General features: G+C 47.4%; 1 protein-coding gene across 2 annotated transcripts in view; it reads left to right on the forward strand.

The window, feature by feature from the left end:
- STX8 (syntaxin 8) overlaps window positions 1-19,711 on the forward strand; it is a 254,100-nt gene that overhangs the window by 60,758 nt on the left and 173,631 nt on the right. For both annotated transcript variants that reach the window (XM_053892661.1, XM_019413453.2), the window contains exon 6: window positions 5,695-5,787. In XM_053892661.1, coding sequence (XP_053748636.1) covers window positions 5,695-5,787 — 93 coding nt within the window. The remainder of the gene's footprint in view (window positions 1-5,694; window positions 5,788-19,711) is intronic.

Here is a 19,711-nt window from a genome sequence, read left to right on the forward strand (position 1 = left end):
ACTTTACTCAGGGGCTCTCGTCGTGCGGGTTTCTTAATCCCGTCTCTTCTCACCTTTGTTCCGTAGATGTTCTTTCTAGATTCTAGCGGGAGAGTTTGCACTCCTTCTGGACGTCTGTGTTCTTAGGTCTCTTGGTATCGTCATGTGAAATAGCAGTGGGGAACGTGGCTAGCCGGACTGGCAAACCTTGGTAGCTGATCTTTGAACCCTTGCAACCACAGCTTCAACAAAACTAAAAATATCTACTCTTTGGGGCGCCTTGGTGGCTCAGTCGGTTGAGCGTCTGACTCTTGATCTAGGCCCAGGTCGTGATCTCACGGTTCCTGAGTTCCAGCCCTGCATCGGGCTCTGCGCTGACAGTGCGGAGCCTGCTTGGGATTCTCTCTCTCCCTCTCTCTCTGCCGCTACCCTACTTGTTCTCTCTCTCAAAATAAATAAATAGCGGCCCCTGGGTGGCTCAGTCGGTTGAGCGTCCAACTTCGGCTCAGGTCACGAGCTCACAGTTCGTGGGTTCAAGCCCCACGTCAGGCTCTGTGCTGACAGCTGGGAGCCTGGAGCCTGCTTCGGATTCTGTGTCTCCCCTCTTCTCTGCCCCTCCCCTGCTCACATGCTCTCCCTCTCTTTCAAAAATAAATAAACATTAAAAATAAATAAATAAGTAAATAAACTTAAACAAACATCTACTCTTAGGACTTGCTCTGGGAGTTTTCCCAATGTAGTAATTAACTTTCTGCAGCGTATCCACTATCCCCATCTGTCCCACTTCCCCTTATCCAGGGACAGTACCTCCTTGCATCAAATGTGGGAATCCCCAGTGCCTCTCTCTGGGCCCTGGACAACCCAACATCAGCTACCTTTCCTACTACCTAAACTCAAGAGGACTACCTCGTATTGCCCGCAAGCCTTTGCGCGTGTCTAGCAGAGACTAGCGCTTCCTTGCACAAGCCTAGTGGGCCCTCTGTGTCATTCCTTGCTTTAAGCATATTTATTAAGTATATGCTCTGTGCCACCAGTTGGGCTCAGAACTGGGGCAAAAGTACAGGATAAAGAAGACACAGCCCCAGCCCTTGGGCCCTTGTCACGCGCTCGGGCGGGGGCCTGAGATTGCAGCTCCTAGGAATATCCCTCTGTTTTATTTACTTGTTAAAGTATCGGTAACTTTTTGCCGTGGACGATTGCAAAACTATGTAAGTAGAGAGGGTAAGACAATGATCCCATTCTGCCCATCAATTGCTTCAGTAGTTAACAACGCATAACCAATCTCGTTTTATCTATATGTCTACCCTCCTCCCTCTCCTGCCCGTCACCTGGATTTTTCTTTTAATTCTTTAAATTTTATGTTTTTTTGAATGTTTAGTCATTTTTGAGAGACAGAGAGAGACAGAGCACAAGGCACCCCATCACCTGAATTATTTTTGAAGCAAAAACTAGGCATCGTATCATTTCAACCGTGGATATTCTGGAACATATCCCTAAAGTATGTTTGCAGAAGATAAGGACCGGTTTTTTAAGAATGTAACTGCAATGCCACTATCACCCTTAATAAGTTAATTGTAATTCCTTAATATAATCAGATATCCAACGTTCAGACCTCCCGGATTGTCCCATGATGGTTTTGTGTGTGGGTGTGGTTTTGTTTTGTTTTGTTTTTTAGATCGTTCGATTCAGGATCTGAATATATGTATGGACGTTGCAACTAATTGATACGTCTGTTAAGTTTCTTTAATAGATAGGTACTTTTGCCAGCTCTCTCTTTCTCCCTGTGCAATTTCTTTGCTGGAGAAGTAGGGTCATTCGCCCTGGACTTTCCCAGTATCTAGACCTGCTATTTGTAACCCCATATATTGTTTAACGTCCTCCTCTGCCCCACATATTTTCTGTAAATTGGTAGTTAGGTTCAGCGGGCTTGATCAGAATCGGGTTTGTTATTTTTGGCAAGAATTCATCATGCTGATTGTCCCTCTCCGGCCCACAGCCACCAGATAGTCCTCCCACAATTACAAGATGTTCCGTTAGAGGATGGTTTTTCAGAATGTCTAAAGATAGGAAGCATCCAAACACCTAATTATTCCAGAGGGATTTTCAAAACAATGAGTGTATTAGTTTTCTGTTGCCACTGCAATAAATTTGCACAGACTTCGTGACTCGGTGTACCGATTTGTCAGTTTATGGTTCTAAAGGTTAGGAGTTCAGAACAGATCTGACTGGGCAAGATTAAGGCGTTGGCCGGGCTGCTTCCTTTCTCGGGGCTCCAGGGAAGAATTCATTCCCTCACCTTTTCTGGCTTCTAGAGGCCACCCATGTCCCTTGGCTGACAGTCCCCTTCCTTGGTGTTCAAAGCCTACACTTTGCAACCCTCCGACCCTTCTTCACAGCTCCCTCTGAGCGCAGCTGGGAAAGATTCTCTGTTTTTAAGGACTCACGATTACATTGAGCCCACCTGGATAATCCAGAACATTCTCCCATCTCAAATTCCTTAGCCTTATTCACATCTGCAGAGTTACTTTAGCCATGTAAGGTCACGTATTTTCAGGTTCCAGGGATTGGGATGAAGACATCTTCAGGGGGCCGTTATCATATATATGTATATGTAGCCCGGTGCTCCTACATTTTTAAAAATTCACACCATTGTAATGCTGACAGATGATTGGGAGAGTGTGGCATGTTGCAAATGATTATGGTATCAGGGTGACTTGGGCTATGTGATGGGGGGCAGATTACGGTAATGAGCTATGAGCGTGACGTTAGCGTAGGTTTGCACGCCTCTGCATCATTGCCTGGGTCTTGATTGTATAAAATGAGCAGCAGCATTTTATCTTGGCTCATTGTCTCTCAGGTAACTGTGCCACATCCCCTTAGAAATGCTGTGGTAAGCCGGGAGATGCTTGGGTCATCAGGATGGTCAGTGACACATACACAACCATCTCCATTACCTGGACCTTCTGTGTCTTGGGAGTATGGACAGCACTCTAACATAGTGAGGAGGTGCTAAGTTCTTGCACAAATGATCCGAGTGGCGCAGAATTTTTAACCCTCGTTCTGTTTTGCGTTAGCGAGATAACCTTTCTGCAGTTAAGTCAGACGGTGGGTGAAGGTTGAAAGAAAAGAGGGAGGAATAGGTTTTTTCATTCGCAATCCATGTCTCTACTAGATAAAGAGACTTCAGGACTTTAATGATTCTTTTCCTAATTGGAACCGTGGAGGAATCTCCTTTCCTCTCTTGAATTGTTTTCCCTTTTAATCCAGGCTGACACTTGACCCTTGGTCCTTCATATAGATTATTCTTGGGATGCATTTGGAATCTTACCATAACATCGGTCATCCTATAGTGGCGCTAGGCCGATGATAGATTTAACTTGGAGGCCATCCAAAAGGTTGTTACTTAAGACCAAAAGGACCTCATTGTAAAGTGATTTTTGCTATAAAATGGTCCCTTGGAACAATCCCTGGAGATGGCAGGTCATTTGTATAGTTAAAAACATACATAGTGTCAAAAAATGTTACTAAGGGGTCCTTACCTCACACCATTAGTTCAAATAAATTCCAGATGAATTAACAAGTTAAGTGTCATGGCTTAATTCCCTGAAAAGACTAGGAAAAAAAATAAGTAAATGTCAATGTGATCTTGGGTGAGAAAAGACCTTCGTGATTCCTGCTTTTGTAGATCACGCTTCTCTGTGAAGCAGTCGTTGAAAAATCCCCATCAGCAAGTCAGGCCGCACATGGCACGTTGCCCTCATCTGGCATATTGCTAGGGTAGAAAGAGCCATGAGACTCAGCCCCAGAATGTTCTTCCCAAGGCACCCGAAAGCAAAGTAAAAAAGCTCAAAGAGATGGCTGAAATTGCCTAGTTAAAAAACAAAACAAAAGAAAACAAAGAAACAACATCACATTTTAAAGACAATACCTAGAGTGACTTGAATTCTTTTATCTTTAAAATTTCAGAATCTAGAAAAGTAATACATCTTTACGTTTAACACAAACTATTTTTTTTACTATTTTGCTCTGCATCGTTTTGCTATATATTTTGCTATTTTACTCTATATCGTTTAGCATCCTGCTTTTTTTTTTTTACTTACTGACATATCATGAACTTCTTTTAACATCAAAATATTCCTGTATAATATCATTTTTAGTAGCTATTAGTGTTTTCCTTATGAATATACTGTATGTGTTTAAACAAATCCCCATGTCTGGGCATTCAGTAGTTTCCAGGGTTTCGCTATTAGAAACGTATCAGTCTGGATCCAATCAGGAAAAAGAAATTTGAACGGGGAAAGTTGAATGTTTTATTAACCAAAGGGGATCAGAGTAATGGGGCAAGGAGACAGAAATAGCAGGCGTAAGGTGCAATCACAAACTCTCGGACTGAAATCGAGTGTCCTAGGAAGCACCCCACACCCCCGGGACTGAGGTGTGGGGGTCGCTGCGGTGCTGAGCTGGTGGAACTTGCCGGAAATCTGCCCTCTGGGGCGCCAGGGAATACTGTCCTCATGGCAGTGTTGAGCCGGAGGTATTCTGTTACGAAACGGCCCAAGGTGGGGGTGTGTCGTAAGAAGTTGCCGGTCTCTTGGTGTTGCTGTGCACGGGCTCGTGGCACAGAGTGGGCTGGAGCCAGGAAGCCGAACGTTGTCCTCCCGCGGTGTCTCCGCGGTCCTGTCTATTGACAAAGCTGGCAAAGGAAAAGCTACTTAAAGGACCCAGGTGTATTTTCACTGCACAGTCAAAAAGGGTGAGGTTGGGGTTCAGAGGCAATAAAACCGATAACCAGCACAGGAAACGTGTCCAGGAATATCCTGTACGTACTTCACTGCATACTAGCTGAATGTTTTCTCACATTCCTACACATGGAATTGATCGATGAAAAGACAGGCCCAACCTGCTCTCCAGAAAGGTATGTCACCTGTACTCCCATGATAGTACATAGGAGCTTCTCCGTCACACACTGGTGAACCCTGGGCATCGGCATGCCTTTAAATCCGTGCATATCCAATAATCCAAAAACAAAACCAAAAACTCATCGTTGTTACTTTTATTGGAATTTTTTTTAAAAAAAGTAGTGATGTCAAAGCTTTTATTTATTTTTCCGTTTTTATTCTTTTGTGAAATTCATGTCTGTATCCTTTGCCCATTTACAAAATTGGAAAATTGTCTTAACTAAGCTGTAAATGCTCTTTGTGTATTAAGCATCAGAAAGTTTAAATGTTGATGTAGTCAAAACTTCTGTTATTTCATTTGCAATCTTAAAATTTAATTTATCTGGAAATCGTTTTAGGGGCACCTGGGTGGCTCAGTCAGTTGAGTGTCTGACTTCGGCTCAGGTCATGATCTCGCGGTTTGTGGGTTCGAGCCCCGCGTCGGGCTCTGTGCTGACAGCTCGGAGCCTGCAGCCTGCTTCGGATTCTGTGTCTCCCTCTCTCTCTCTGCCCCTCCCCTACTCACTCTCTGTCTCTCTCTCTCAAAAATAAATAAACTTAAAAAGAATTAAAATAAAAAAAAATCATTTTAGCTTAAGGTATGAAATAAGTATTTAATAGTTTGTTTTCTTTATTTTCTCTTAATAATATTAACTGTTTTTTTGTTTCTTTTCCTTATATTGCTTTTACCATATATTGAATTGCACTACATGCCTAGGTATGGACTTCAAATTGTTTTCCTTTGGTTTTTAGCGGCCTGTTTTGCTTTTTCTTTCAGAACAGGATGCAGGCCTCGATGCCCTGTCCTCTATCATAAGTCGCCAGAAACAGATGGGAAAGGAGATTGGGAATGAACTAGACGAACAAAATGGTAAGAACATGTCTGGGGTCAACCGTGTTTGCCATTTAGTATAAATACTCAAGGCTCTAATGTTTGTTAAATGATCTTGGTACTACAAAACACGTAAAGTAGTTTAATGTCGGCAGATTATCACAGTTGGACGCCGTTGAGGGTGGTTTGTGGCAGATTCAGATAATGGTTAACTAAACCACGCGAAGAAATTTGATAAGAAATTGCCAGTCCCTTGTCACTGCTTTAAAAAATTCGTCGTATTCTTGGGGGTGCCTGGGTGGCTCAGTCGGTTGAGCGTCCAACTTCGGCTCAGGTCATGATCTCGTGGTCTGTGAGTTTAAGCCCCATGTTGGGCTCTGTGCTGACAGCTCGGAGCCTGGAGCCTGCTTCAGAGTCTGTCTGTGTCTGTCTTTCTCTCTCTCTCTCTGCCTCTCTGCCCCTCCCCCGCTCATGCTCTGTCTCTCTCTCAAAAACTAAAAAAAAAAAAAAAAAAAAAACATTAAAAAAAAATTCGCCGTATTCCGAGCCATGCAAGGCTTCCAGGAGCGTGTCCTTTATGTGGTGACGTGATAAATGGCTCAGAGCACTGGGCGTGATGTGAGGCTCACTGGGGCCGCGGGGACCCCGTGTGGTCCACATCCCCGGTGGAGCTGGCCCCTCCCTCATCAGCAGTACCAGGCTGCAGGGCAGAGAAGTCCTTGAAGATCTCTGTTCTGGACCCGAGGTGACAGATCTGGTGGAGCAAGATTGGTTCCCACACCGCAGGATGGCCAGGGAGAAACCGAGCTTTGTCAGGGGCCCACCTGCCAGGCTCCTGTGCTGGGGGCGGGTGTGTGGTGTGAGGGGCGGGGCCTGACAGAGAGCCTCGGTGGAGGTGGGGAGGGTGGGGGGAGGGCGGATGCAGGTGACTGACCGGTGACACCTGTACTGTGGTGGACAGTTGGGGGCGGGAGGGCCACTGGTTTGTGAGTGGAGACCCTGAGCGCAGTCGGGACGTGTCCAGGTAGAGATGCCAGTGAGCCATCCGAGTGGAAAGGCCAAGTGGGCCCGTGGAGGTGTGCTCCCGGGGCTCAGTGACAGCACGGGGCCACAGAGGAGGGACGTCAGAAGCTTGTGCATGGAGGTGAGGTGTGAAAGCATAGCAACAGTGGGGTGTCCGTGCAGCCGGCATTTAGCAAGAGCCCCTCCTGTGCGTGCAGCTTGTTCATCACTGTCATTGCATTGAATCCGTACACGGCGTCGCAAAGGCGGCGTTAACCCCGTTTGCTAGAGACGGGGCTCGGAGTGGCTGACGGGCCTCCTGACGTCACGTCACTTGGAAGTGACAGCACCGAGGTTCCAGCACAGGCCACCCGATGCTCGTGACTGCCTTTTCTACTGCCCTCCCCTTCCTCTCTGAGGAAGACGACGTAGGGAGAGAAAGGTGGGAGGTTCTAAGGCCTTAGCTTTGGTGATAGCGTCATGGAGGCTGGTGATGGCGTGGGGCGTTCAAGGAACTGCCCACGCACCTGCGAGCGCGGCAGCCTGGGAACGGATGAATCCTTGCCCCGAAGGCAGGGCTGTGCCTGTCAGAACCAGCAAGCTCTTTTCTCCATGGCCACTGAGAACGAGCTAATTTCTTCCCGTAGTGCTGTTGCATTTATCATAAAGTCCATCTGGCTATCATCTGTCGTAAATAAGTAGGTTGCTGAAGCAAAGGGACAGATCCTCTAAATTTATAATCCCAGTAGTGGTTTGTAAACAGTTCAAACACGCGGAACGCCTGGTGGCTCAGTCGGTTACGTCTGACTCTTGATCTCGGCTCGGGTCACGATCTCACGGTTCGTGGACTCGAGCCCCACATCGGGCTCTGCGCTGACAAAGCAGAGCGGAGCCTCCTTGGGATTCCCTCCCTCACTCTCGCTCTCTGCCCCTCCCCCACTCACGCGTGCATGCACACCTGCGCTCGCTCTGAAAAAAATAAGCACACAAACGTTAAAAAAAAAAAATGAAAAAAAATAGTTCAAACGCAGAGCGGAAGACATTTGAGTCCTTATCCCGATGGCGCTAACATGAATGTGCTCGATTATATATTTGCATATAATTCAGTCGTCGGACGGTTCCTTCCCCGAAAGAGCGTCGGTAAGAAAGCAAGCTCTAGAGAAAATCTGTTCACAGGGATAACTGTTCTTTATCTACAGGAAACAGGGCCTGTTCAGTGGGTCAGACTAGGAAGGATTCTAGCCACCAAAATGGTGAAGCACGCCCATGCTGTGATGTGGCTCCGTCCGCCACGTGTGGTCATCTCTGGGCAGGTGGCCGCGAACTGGTGGTGGATTTCTTGGCGGGGGTGGGGGTGGGGGTGGGGGGGGTGGAACTTGCTCACCTCCCAGGCGCGATCACCAGGCGTCTTTGTGGCATAAGCAATCCTGCCGGCTCGTCCTTGTCTTCCCTGCAGTCCCGTGGTTCTTATACTTTGCTGCCTGTTAGAATCACCTGGGGAGCCGTTAACCGCCCCCCAAAGCCCAGGCCACGCCAGTGTTCGTTTTCTCTTGTTGCCGTAACAAATTCCCATAAACTTAGTGGCTTAGAAACAATGCACACCTGCCATGTTAACAGTTCTGGAGGTCAGAGGTCTGGCCCGCACCTCCCTGGGCTGAAAAGGCGAGGCGTCCACAGAGCTGCATTCCTTTCTGGAGGCTCCAGGGATGAATTCATTTCTTTGCCTTTTCTGGCTTCTAGAGGCTTCCTCCATTCCTTGGCTCGCGGCCCCCTCCTCCATCTTCAAAGCCGACAATAGCGGATCGAGTCCGTCTAACATCACATCACTCTGACCTCTAACTTCTGTCTCCTTCTCCTGCCTTTAAAGACCTTTGTGATTCTATGTGGCCCACCCAGGTAATCTGGGATGATTTCCCCCACTTTAAGGGCAGTCGATCCGCCACCTGAATGCCCCTTGGCCGTGCGTGGTAATATGTTCATAGGTTCCGGGGACTGGAATAGTAGACGCCGTCCCGGGGCCGTTGTTCTGCTCACCACAGTACTCTATACCAGGTCGACAAGAGTCTCCAGGGGTGGGGCCAGGGCCAGCGTCTTTAAGGCTCCCCAGATGGTTTCAGTGTCCTGCAAAGCGTGAGAGCCAGCGCCCCCAGCAAACGTCCTGAGAGAACTGACTCAGCGCTCCCCTTTCGTGCAGTCTCCTCTGTGCTCGCTCTGTAGATGCAAATCGCGCACGCGCATGGACGTGCATTCGGCGTCACACAGACACGCGGGTACCGTCCTTGGCACGGCCGGAGGCTCTTCCTTCCGAGCCCACGTTTTACCCCCATCGTCCTCCCTTCTTCCTCCATACCTCCCACTCCTCATCTCCATTCCGGACCCGGACACACACGTGTGTATATAGATAAACACGAGGCATTTTTCCACTTAGTTGCCAAAATAAGCTGGGTTTTCTCTGTGGCGGCCTCCCAGAGAGATTGCTGTTATGCTGGTGGTTTTCTAATGTGCACATTCGCTCCTCAGAAATAGGGCAGAGTCAGCCATTTTCCTTCGTAGGAACGGAGAGTCTCTCTGAGGATAAAAAATTCTGTCCCTGCCAAGACTACAATCAGCCTTTCTTTCCTTTGTCCAAATCAGAGAGGCCATTATATCTGTAGGTATTGAGAACACGGTGGCAGCCCCATCTGGATTTTTATTGTGATCTGAGTGCGTAACGAGGCGTCGGGGACCCTGGAGCAGGATACCACTTTTGTTGTAAATATCTCCATTTGATTTACTGACCTGCTGGATTATTCTTTTGGGTTTTCATTAGATGAGAAAAACAATAGGCCAGCCAGGCCATTTTGGAATCAACTGTCAAGACCTTCCTAACAAAACACGTTGTACTTAGAACATAACCCGCAAAGCCGACGGGCTGAATTATCATCAGTTTAGGAATTCGGGTTCCAATCTTCTCACGTAGAGTTAAAAAGGGCCAGACCAACACCAGTAACTGCCCTGTTTGTGGGCCGATGACTAGGCCTGATGAGGAAAAGGATTAGGGGTTAAGTTGAAAGTGCCAGTATGGGGGGGAGGGAAGGAGAGGAGAACCTAACTACACCCTGGATGTGGGGGTGGGGAGCAGGTGAGTAGGGTGGGGAACCGAGCCAATGAGATCACTTAGGGAACTACAGAGTTTAGTGCCCTTTAGTTCAAGCTGAGATGTACGGATAGCTGGCCACAAAGGGCTCATGTCTGACTACCCAGATGCTGTTCCAGAAGGGGAGTCATGGCACTGGCTTACCAAGCAGCTCCTTAAAGTTCATGCTCGAGAGGACAGGGCCTTTTGCAAAGAGCACTAACACAAGCAAATGAACGAGATTGACTCGATCAGTGTAGGTGTTTTTGAGACCTGATTTTGGCATTGGCCAAGCCTTAAAGTCAGCACCAAGAAGAAGAACCGTGGAGGCACAGTTCTGATGGCAGAAAGGGCACCAGAAGCAGGCCGATACACCAGTTGCTGCTAATATGTGCCAGTCCTCATCATTCTTTTTGATGTTCAGATATCCCAAATTTGGCCCAATCCTTCTGATGCTTCTATGTTAATCTCTGAGCACTTCCTTGTTTTCTAAAAGAAACCAAAGTGACAAAGGAGGGAAACTGCCTTCATAGTGTCAATACTGAGGTTGATGAGACCGGTGTGTCCTTTCAAAGAGCTAGACTAATAGTATGACTAATGTCATTGAAGGACACACAAAGGTGGGAATTGCCATCGCAAAGGTCTTTAGAACCCCTCAACTCAATTTTCATGTTGAAAGTCTAGGAAGGTAATGTGGTAGGCTGGAGAGTGGCCCCCCCAAAATATGCACATCCTGATCCCTGGAATGGCAGGGGGGACTTTGCTGATTTGTCAAGGAATTAAGGGTATTGAGGCAGGAAGATCATCCTGGATTATGTGGTTGGGTCCTAAATATCACAAGTGTCCTTTATAAAAGGGAGGCAGAGAGAGATATGAGAAAGAAGACGGTAAGGTAGTGACTGAAAAGATGTTATTCTGCTGGCTTTGAAGACGGAGGAAGAGGGTATAAGCCAAGGGATACAGGAAACGTAGCTCTAAAAGCTGGAAAAGGCCAGGAAATGAATTCTTCCCTGCAGCCCCTGGAGGGACAATAACTTCGGCCCAGTGAAACTGACTTTGGACTTCTGATCTCCAGGACTGTAAAGGAATGAGTTGGTGGTGGGAGTGGTTTCTTTTCTGGGTCTTAGATCACGCTTTATTCAAGAACATGCATAGATGTCTATCGACTGCTGGAAAACGTGGTGTGTACTGTTGGGGAGGAAGAATTTTCATCTGTCCTTCAAGATCCTTCCACCTGGACTGGAAATCGAATTGGCATGAGACAGTTTTGCAGGAGAAAATCAAATTTAGTTTCATACGTACTGGGAATTCACATGGACGTGAAATTCGAATGTATGTCGTTTTAAGCCCCTAAGTTTGTGAGAATTTGTTAGCGCAGCAACAGGCAGCTAATATAAGAATTAACGGTGGTTTTTATTTAATCGGTTGTCAGTAAATTCTGGTTAACCACCCTTATGCTAAAAAATGCGTTTTGATATTTTGAGCCTTCCAGGTGTTTGTAGCTCCTCTTGAAGAAATTCTTCAAAGCAGCCTTCACAGAAGGAAGTTTGCATTGCCAGTGCCCCAGGCGATCTCTACCGGAAGCTTCCCACACCGTTTATTTAGCACTTTGATAATCGAATTTAGTTTTGTATTAATGAAATGCGTGGACAGTTCGGTGACAGAATTTTTGGTGGGGTATTCAGGATGAGGATTTCCCAAAGCGTGTTATTAGGCAAGGTGGTTTTAGAAAATATGTGGAGAAACACTTTACATCTTAATAGTTGCATAGTTCAACGTGTGACAGAAATAAAAACGGCTAACATTCGAAACCTGTGATTTCACAGCAATATAAAGTTTCCTTATTCAATTAAACTGTATAAGCAGAAAAATAAGCATAATATGTACCATAATAAGCGTAATATTTATGTAATAATATATTATTATAAAAGCATAATAGCGAGTTGATACAAAGGAAAACATTGAGCGTATATGGTGTGGATGAAATACGAACATGGCAAAGAATTCTAAAGGTGGTACTTGAAAAGCTGACGTTTGGGAAACACCGCCGTAAGAAGACTCTTTGTGTTCCAGGGCTACAGAGTACTTACCTGGTTTTCCGCCTCGACCTAGTACAGCACTCTATGATTTAGTAAGTGCCCCCTGCCCATGCGGCCCTCCTGGCCAGCAGTGGGGTTGGGAGACCAGCTGGAAGGATGCTTCCCAGGCCTGCGCGAGCCTGTAACCCTGGAAGGCCGTGACTGTGGTAGGAGCCATGTTGTCTGGTGCTCCCCACCCCCCACCCCCGGCCCCCGCTTGGAGGGAAGCAAGACAGGCAGAAACCACCTTTTTTTTTTTTTTCAGGGTAATATAAAATGTTGTTGTTGTTGTTTTGAACACTTATTTGTTTTTGAGAGAGAGAGAGCACGAGCAGAGGAGGGACAGAGAGAGAGGGAGACACAGAATCGGAAGCAGGTTCCAGGCTCTGAGCCGTCAGCGCAGAGCCCGACGCGGGGCTCGAACCCACAGACCGCGAGATCATGACCTGAGCCGAAGTCGGACGCTCGACCGACTGAGCCACCCAGGCACCCCTTCCAGGGAAATATAAAATGGCCCAAGGTGCAGGGAGTTCCTGTCACTGCTTGGCAGGTGGGATGTGAGCAGTGGGACGCGGGATCCACCGCCCAGAGCTGTGACCCAGGAGAGCTGGGTCCAGACTCTGTGAGCATTTCCCTGTGGCATCGGGCGCTTCACCCGTCAAGCGGGCTTTTGTGAACCGACACGGGAATCTCACACCCCTCCCCACTCCCCGCGCCCCCAGCTTTGGAATGCAGACACGTAAACGTCAGGTGCAGGAACAGTTTTCTGTAAATGGCTGTGCCAACCTGGATTCAAGTTTCCTTTACTGGGATTTCATTCAGCGCACTTGCCCAGCTGCTAGGATTAGCACAGCTAATTAGCAGGGCTCTGACGCCCGCACTTCATTCATAAAAAAAAAAAAACAACTTGTAGGGCACCTGGGTGACTCAGTTGGCTGAGCATCCAACTTCAGCTCTGGTCATGATCTCACGGTTCGTGGGTTCGAGCCCCGCATCGGGCTCTGTGCTGACAGCTCGGAGCCTGGAGCCTGTTTCAGTTTCTGCATCTCCCTCTCTCTCTGCCCCTCCCCCGTTCATGCTCTGTCTCTCAAAAAAAAAAAAAAAAAAAAAAGAATAAATGTTGAAAGAAGAAAAGAAAAGAAACTTGTGGGTTATTTCCATCTCGGAAATTCTGAGGGTGGGAAGGAGTCTGAGGTCATCCCTCCCCCAACCCCCAGCCGCCTGCCATCTTCCTGTCTGTGCTGGAATGTGGGCCTCCAGCTATGGCTGAAGACACGGCTTCTGCCCTCATGGAGCTTCTGCCCTGGTGCGGGAGGCTGAGATTAGATCACCGCACAGGTCCCCAGTTAGAGACCCTGGTAAGCAGCATACAGGGTACCACGAGGGCAACAGAATAGCCTGATGCAGTTGGAGGCCCAGGAAAGCCTTCCCTGAGGAAATGACCACTGTACTGAGATTTAAAGGAAAGAACATGTCAAACAAAGGGAACAGCATATGCAAAGCTCCTTATGTGCAGAGGAGCACAGCACGTTGAGGAACGAACGTGCGAGAAGGCCAGTGTCCCCAGAATCCAGAGAGCCCGGTGAAGAGGAGAAGGGAGAGCAGGCGGAGGGGAAGGCAGGCAGGGGTCGTGTAGGGGTGACCTTCGACCTCCACCGGGCAGTGCCCTGACCATCCATCAGGTTTGTGCTCTCCGTTATGGGGAATCGCCCAGCTTCCCACTTACTCCTGTCATTTTGTCTGTTTAATTTGCTCAGAATAAGGGAGCCAGGTCTATAAATCTGCGTCTGTGCCCTTTGCAGTGTTCATAGTAGTTCGCGCATCTGAACCGAGAGTACTCGGCCGCTTTGGCGGACAGGAAATCAACATATTGCAGTGGGGGCATTTGCTCGTTTTTCCAACCATGGGCCTTTGTATCATGAAAAACAGCACTGAGAAACCAGGTCGCCCCTCTGTTTTTTTTTTTTTTTTTTTACTGCGCTTACTGTCTGGGTGGGGGGAGACAGACACTGAACGAGTACTCGCCCACATCAGGGTACCTTCTCTGATCATGGTGAGTGCTGTCAGAGAAGAGGCCAGCCGCCGTGGCCGGGATGACACAGAGCCCCACGGCCAGGTGGCGGCTGAGGTCTCAGGGATGGGCCGGACTTGGCTGCGGGCAGCTGCCGCATCCCGGGAGCGGCCGGACATCCCATGTGAGGTCCCCGGAGGCGGGAGAGAACCCTGGAAGTCCAAGAAGACTTTTGTGGCCAGGAAAGAGTGAGTAATGTAGGTGCATGGACCCGGATGAAGTTGTGCAAGGATCCGGAGCCAGGACTGTTCACAGCGTGAACACCTAGTAAGCCCTGAAAATTACAGAGAATTTATATTTTCCTGGGAGGGACTCTGGTTTCTTTTAGCCACAATCAACAGTCCTAGTCAGGAAACGGTTATGTTCACAGCAGTTTTGGGCAGGGCTGCGGCTCCAGAATAATTTATACTATTTCTTCGTTGGAAATCTACTAAAAGCTTGTACATCTTCCTGCAAACAGCAGTCCTACGGCCACAGATACTGCCGTTCAGTATTTTTAATTCCATTGAGCCCATTAGATTTTATAATTGCTGTCAGTTTTCCTTTTTAACTCCTTGTTTCTAAATTTCCAGGTGTTGTTAAACCATCTTTTTTTTTAATTGTTGATTTTCCCGTTGAGTTGCAGAGGGGTCAGAGAATCATGTCCTGTCTCATACTGGTCCTTCTCCACTCATCACGATCTCCTCTGGGAGGGTGAGAGCATGACCTGAGCTGAAATCAAAAAGTCAGACACTTAACTGACTGAACCACCCAGGCACCCCTGGCCAGTTTTTTATTTTATATATTTCAAGGAGAGGCTTTTAAGCATATATATGTACAGGGCTATTTTATTTTTTTTTGGTGGTTGTGTCTTTTTATCATTATGGAAATATCTGCCTTTATCTCTGATGCATTTGCCCTTTAGACCTATTAATCGGTATTAATATCACTACCTAGGCTTTCTTTCATTTGGTTATGGTGACATTACCTAGTATAGCGATTGTCCAACTTTGTGGTCTAGGACCCCTTTGTATTCTTTTTTTTTTTTTTTTTTTTTTTTTTTACCATTTATTTATTTTTGAGAGACAGAGAGAGGCAGGGCATGAGCAGGGGAGAGGGGGAGAGAGAGAGAGAGAGAGAGATAGAATCCGAAGCAGGCTCCAGGCTCTGAGCTGTCAGCACAGAGCCCCACGCGGGGCTCGAGCTCATGAACTACGAGACCATGACCTGAGCCAAAGTCGGACGCTCAACCGACTGAGCCACCCAGGTGCCCCTGTATTCTTAAAAATTATTGACAGTTCCTTAGAGCTTTTGTTTATGTGGATTAACTCTGTCAGTACTAACTGCATTTGAAATTAAAAGGAGACATTTAATTTTTTTTTTTTTTTAACGTTTATTTATTTTTGGGACAGAGAGAGACAGAGCATGAACGGGGGAGGGGCAGAGAGAGAGGGAGACACAGAATCGGAAGCAGGCTCCAGGCTCTGAGCCATCGGCCCAGAGCCTGACGTGGGGCTCGAACTCACGGACCGCGAGATCGTGACCTGAGCTGAAGTCGGACGCTTAACCGACTGAGCCACCCAGGCGCCCCTAAAAGGAGACATTTTAAAAAACATTGATTAATTCTTTTAAAAACGAAAACAAACTATTACATGTTAACATAATAAACTTAATTTTTATGAACAATAATCCTCAAACATAAGCAGCCTCAACTAGAGAATGCTTATTATATTTTTTATCTTTCAGTGCCTGTCCATTGTAGATCATTGGTGGGCATAGTTCATTGAGATCCCTGGCTGATGGAGTCATCACCATTTCAGACATTTCGGGACGGTGTGTTGGAGATCGAGATCTCGAGGGACTTGTTCCTACAATTAAATGCTCTGGCCCAGAAGTTACTGGTCAAATTTTTTTTATTATTACTATTTTTAATGTTTATTTATTTTTGAGAGAGAGAGAGAGACAGAGCATGAGCAGGGGAGGGGCAGAGAGAGAGAGGGAGACACAGAATCCGAAGCAGGCTCCAGGCTCCCAGCTGTCAGCACAGAGCCCGACTCGGGGCTCGAACTCACAGACTGCGAGATCATGACCTGAGCCGAAGTCGGACGCTTCACCGACTGAACCGCCCCAGGCGCCCCTTGACTGGTCAACTTCTTTCGCAACTCATTGGTCAGAGCTAATCATGTGCCGGGAAGTGTAATCCTACCAGTATGTCTGGTTGAGTGATGCGGGGGTGGGGGGTTGCAGAAGGTACTGGCTGAATGGCACAAATGAGTATCATGGGGATAGTATTTAGCAGTGAAGAGCCAAACTGCCTCGGATACTTATTAGCTCTGTGACCCTGAGCAAGTTACTTACTCCTCTCCCGACCTTCTCATCCCTAATATGGGGATTTCAGTGCCTGTTTTATAGCGTTGTTTGTGAAGCTCTTAGAATAGTGCCTCACACGTAGTAAATGCTGTAAGAGTGTTTTCCGTTGTTAACTGCTTTATTATTCACAGTACAGACTTCCGGGTCAAAATGGCAGGCTGAGCTGATAGGGGAGGCCTCTCACTTCCTCTTCCAAACACACGGAAACGTTAGATGAAACATTTTTTAAAATTGGTTTCTACTTCTTAGCTGACCTTGAAAGCAAGCAAGGGAGTCCCCTGGGTGTCAGAAATGAGGGCACTTATCCTAGCGGTGAGAGGAATGGATGTCCCGTGGCCTCAGAGGTGGCTGAACCAGATATGTCCCTTGGGGACCGGCGTGTAAACCCCCGCGCGTGCGGATGGGAATTGAGGCTCTGGGCCCTGTGCCTTGTAGGGGGGGCTACAAGCGGGCCCTGCGTGTAAAGCCAGGAGCTGGGAAATGACACTTTTATGGGAAAGCCAATGTCCCCCACCTGCCACCCAAGAATGAGATGCTCAGTTAGGCCACCCACCTTGGGCCGCAGCCACCCTTATATTTTTAACGTGCATACCTAAGTTTACATTTTTTCTAAGAAAGTCTAAAGCAAATAAATATCTCGGAATAAATCAAGTTGAGAATGCTTACACTTTCCTTCAAAGTCCTCATCTTTCAAGCTGTTTTCAACAGAAGCTGCTCCCCCTCCCCCACTTCTTTTTTCCTACAGTCAGTATTTTATTCGGATTTACTAGCATATTTTACTGATTTCTGTTAAAATTGTGGTAGCCATTCTGTCGCTCAGCTCTTCTGGTTGCGTTTTTTTTCTTTTTCCTTTCTAATTTTTGAGAAATAGACTTTTGAAACACTCAATACGCTTTAATGCCCACCGTTGCCTTTTTTCCACAAAAGTGTGTTTTTAAGGTGGCAAAATCTTTGACACCTTCGAATGGTACACCAGTGAGAACTTAAAATTTTTTTCCTTTTGCTCCCCGCATCCTTTCTGTTTCGTCCGAGTGAGTTTTGGTTTATCGATCTCCGTCTTCGGCTTTCACGCTGTCGCGGGCTGAATTGCGTCCCCTCAAAACCCCTATGTTGACGTCCTAACTCCCGGAGCCTGAGAATGTGACTGTAATTGGAACTCTGGTCTTTGGAGAGGTGTTTGAGCCGAAATGAAGTCATTAGGATGGGTCCCCATCCCCTGTGATCGATGTTCTGTGATAAGAGGAAATGAGGACGCAGACACACCCAGGAAGGGACCGCCACGTGAAGAAGACTCAGGGAGAAGGTGGTCACCTGCAAGCGAAGGAGAGAGGCCTCAGGAGACATCAGCCCTGTCAACACCTTCATCTTGTACTTCCAAAGCCTGTAGAACTGTGAGACGCTAAGTTTCTGCTGTTCGGGACACCCGGTCTTGGTACTTCATCGCGGCAACCCCAGCAGACCAGCACCCATCGCACGGAATTCCTTATTGACGGCATATTAACGAATTAAGGGCCAGGTCAATGAGTATGGGTAGCTAACATAGGCTTTCTTTGTACTTAGGTGGGTTTATTTACCAAAAAAAAAAAAAAAAAAAACCACCCCGCTTTTGTTGAGTGGGGGGATTAGCTATGCACTGTGTTTAAATGGGAGGGGTATAGGGGCGCCTGGGTGGCGCAGTCGGTTAAGCGTCCGACTTCAGCCAGGTCACGATCTCGCGGTCCGTGAGTTCGAGCCCCGCGTCAGGCTCCGGGCTGATGGCTCGGAGCCTGGAGCCTGTTTCCGATTCTGTGTCTCCCTCTCTCTCTGCCCCTCCCCCGTTCATGCTCTGTCTCTCTCTGTCCCAAAAATAAATAAAAAACGTTGGAAAAAAAAAATTAAAAAAAAAAAAAATAAAATAAATGGGAGGGGTATACCAGTAGGCGGGGTTCCCTGTAGGGTACGCGGTCAGCTAAAAGAGAACCAGGACCCTTTGCTGTAACCCTTTATCCCCAAATTACTAAGGTAAGGAGAACTTTAACCTTTGAGGGCAGAGGGGGGACACCAACACCATGGGTACTCCTCAGGCAAACGTTCCTCTCTAGAGAGAGCTGTTCTGGGAGCTCCAGCTGGGACCCAACACTGCAGACTGTGGTTTACACAGGACAAACCTAAGAGCCAACGGGCTCAGCTTTTCTGTAGACAATTCTCCCCTCAGATGCCCCGATTCCTGCCCGACAGCCACTTCTTTGTAGGCCATTCTTTGGCTCCCGATAGCCATTGACTCACTCCGAGCTTGGAGTCTCTCCAGGGTTCTAGCAGGAAGAAAGAGCTCCTATCTGTAGCTCTGATGATGTATTTCAGGTTGCCTGCCACCCGCCACCCCCCACCCTCAGTTTTGGCTGATTCGTCAACACAGTCCCAACTATCTTCTTTTTAGGAGAAAGCCTTTAAAATGACTCATTCACTGATAGCGCTCTGTGTTTTCAGTGCCACCATGGATTTATTCTTTCAAAAAATATTTTTACTGGCCTTTCATTGTGCTCTTGGGAAGAAAGGGGGCAGCATGTATGTTTACTCTAGTGTCTTGAGCTCAGAGTCTCTCTTTTATATCGTGTACGAGGTCACACTATGTGTAGAAATCGTCTTGCTGAAACAACTAGTGTTCCGGAAGCTTCAATTAAACAAGTTTTTAATGCGGTCTGTGAAAGCCATTTTCTAGGGCTTCTGTGATTTGAGTGACACCCCCAAGTTCTCCCTGCTGTGTTTATAGATGAATATTCCAAAAGAAAAGACAATTAGACAAGGTGATTCTTTTCCATGCACTTAGGGCATTAAATACTCCGTGGAAGTAAGATCAGTTCTTTATCGGGGCGTTTGTTACTCATCTCTAGGGAGGGGCTAGTTTATAGTCATGGGGTCTGGAACAGGAGGACAGAGGGAGAGAGAGAAAGAGTGAGTGACCTAGTGAGAGCACGTGTGTTGTTCCAACAATAATTGATACCAACTGGGTGTCCGATAATTTAATTCAGTTATGACACTATTTACCTGGAGATAATGTCAGAGTCTGCAGGTTTAGGGGCTCAGTCTCGTGACTGCCCTCACCTTGGATACCAGCTTCAAGTCCTGAGTATCCTGAGGTCTTTATGCCCCACTGGCTGCAAACACAGGGTTCCCACGACACCCCTCTGGGATCCAGTAGTTTGCTAGAAGCACTCACAGAACTCAGGAAAAGGCTATACTTACGGTCCCAGTTTTTTATAAAGGGTGCAACTCGGGAAGGCCAAACGGAAGAGGCCCACAGGGCAAGGTCTTGGGGTGGGGGTGCCCACAGAGCTTTCATACCTTCTCCGGGCACATCACCCTCCTAGC

Source organism: Panthera pardus, unplaced genomic scaffold (assembly GCF_024362965.1).
Source record: "Panthera pardus isolate Hobbes unplaced genomic scaffold, ASM2436296v1 HiC_scaffold_3, whole genome shotgun sequence".
NCBI classification, from domain to species: Eukaryota; Metazoa; Chordata; class Mammalia; order Carnivora; family Felidae; genus Panthera; species Panthera pardus.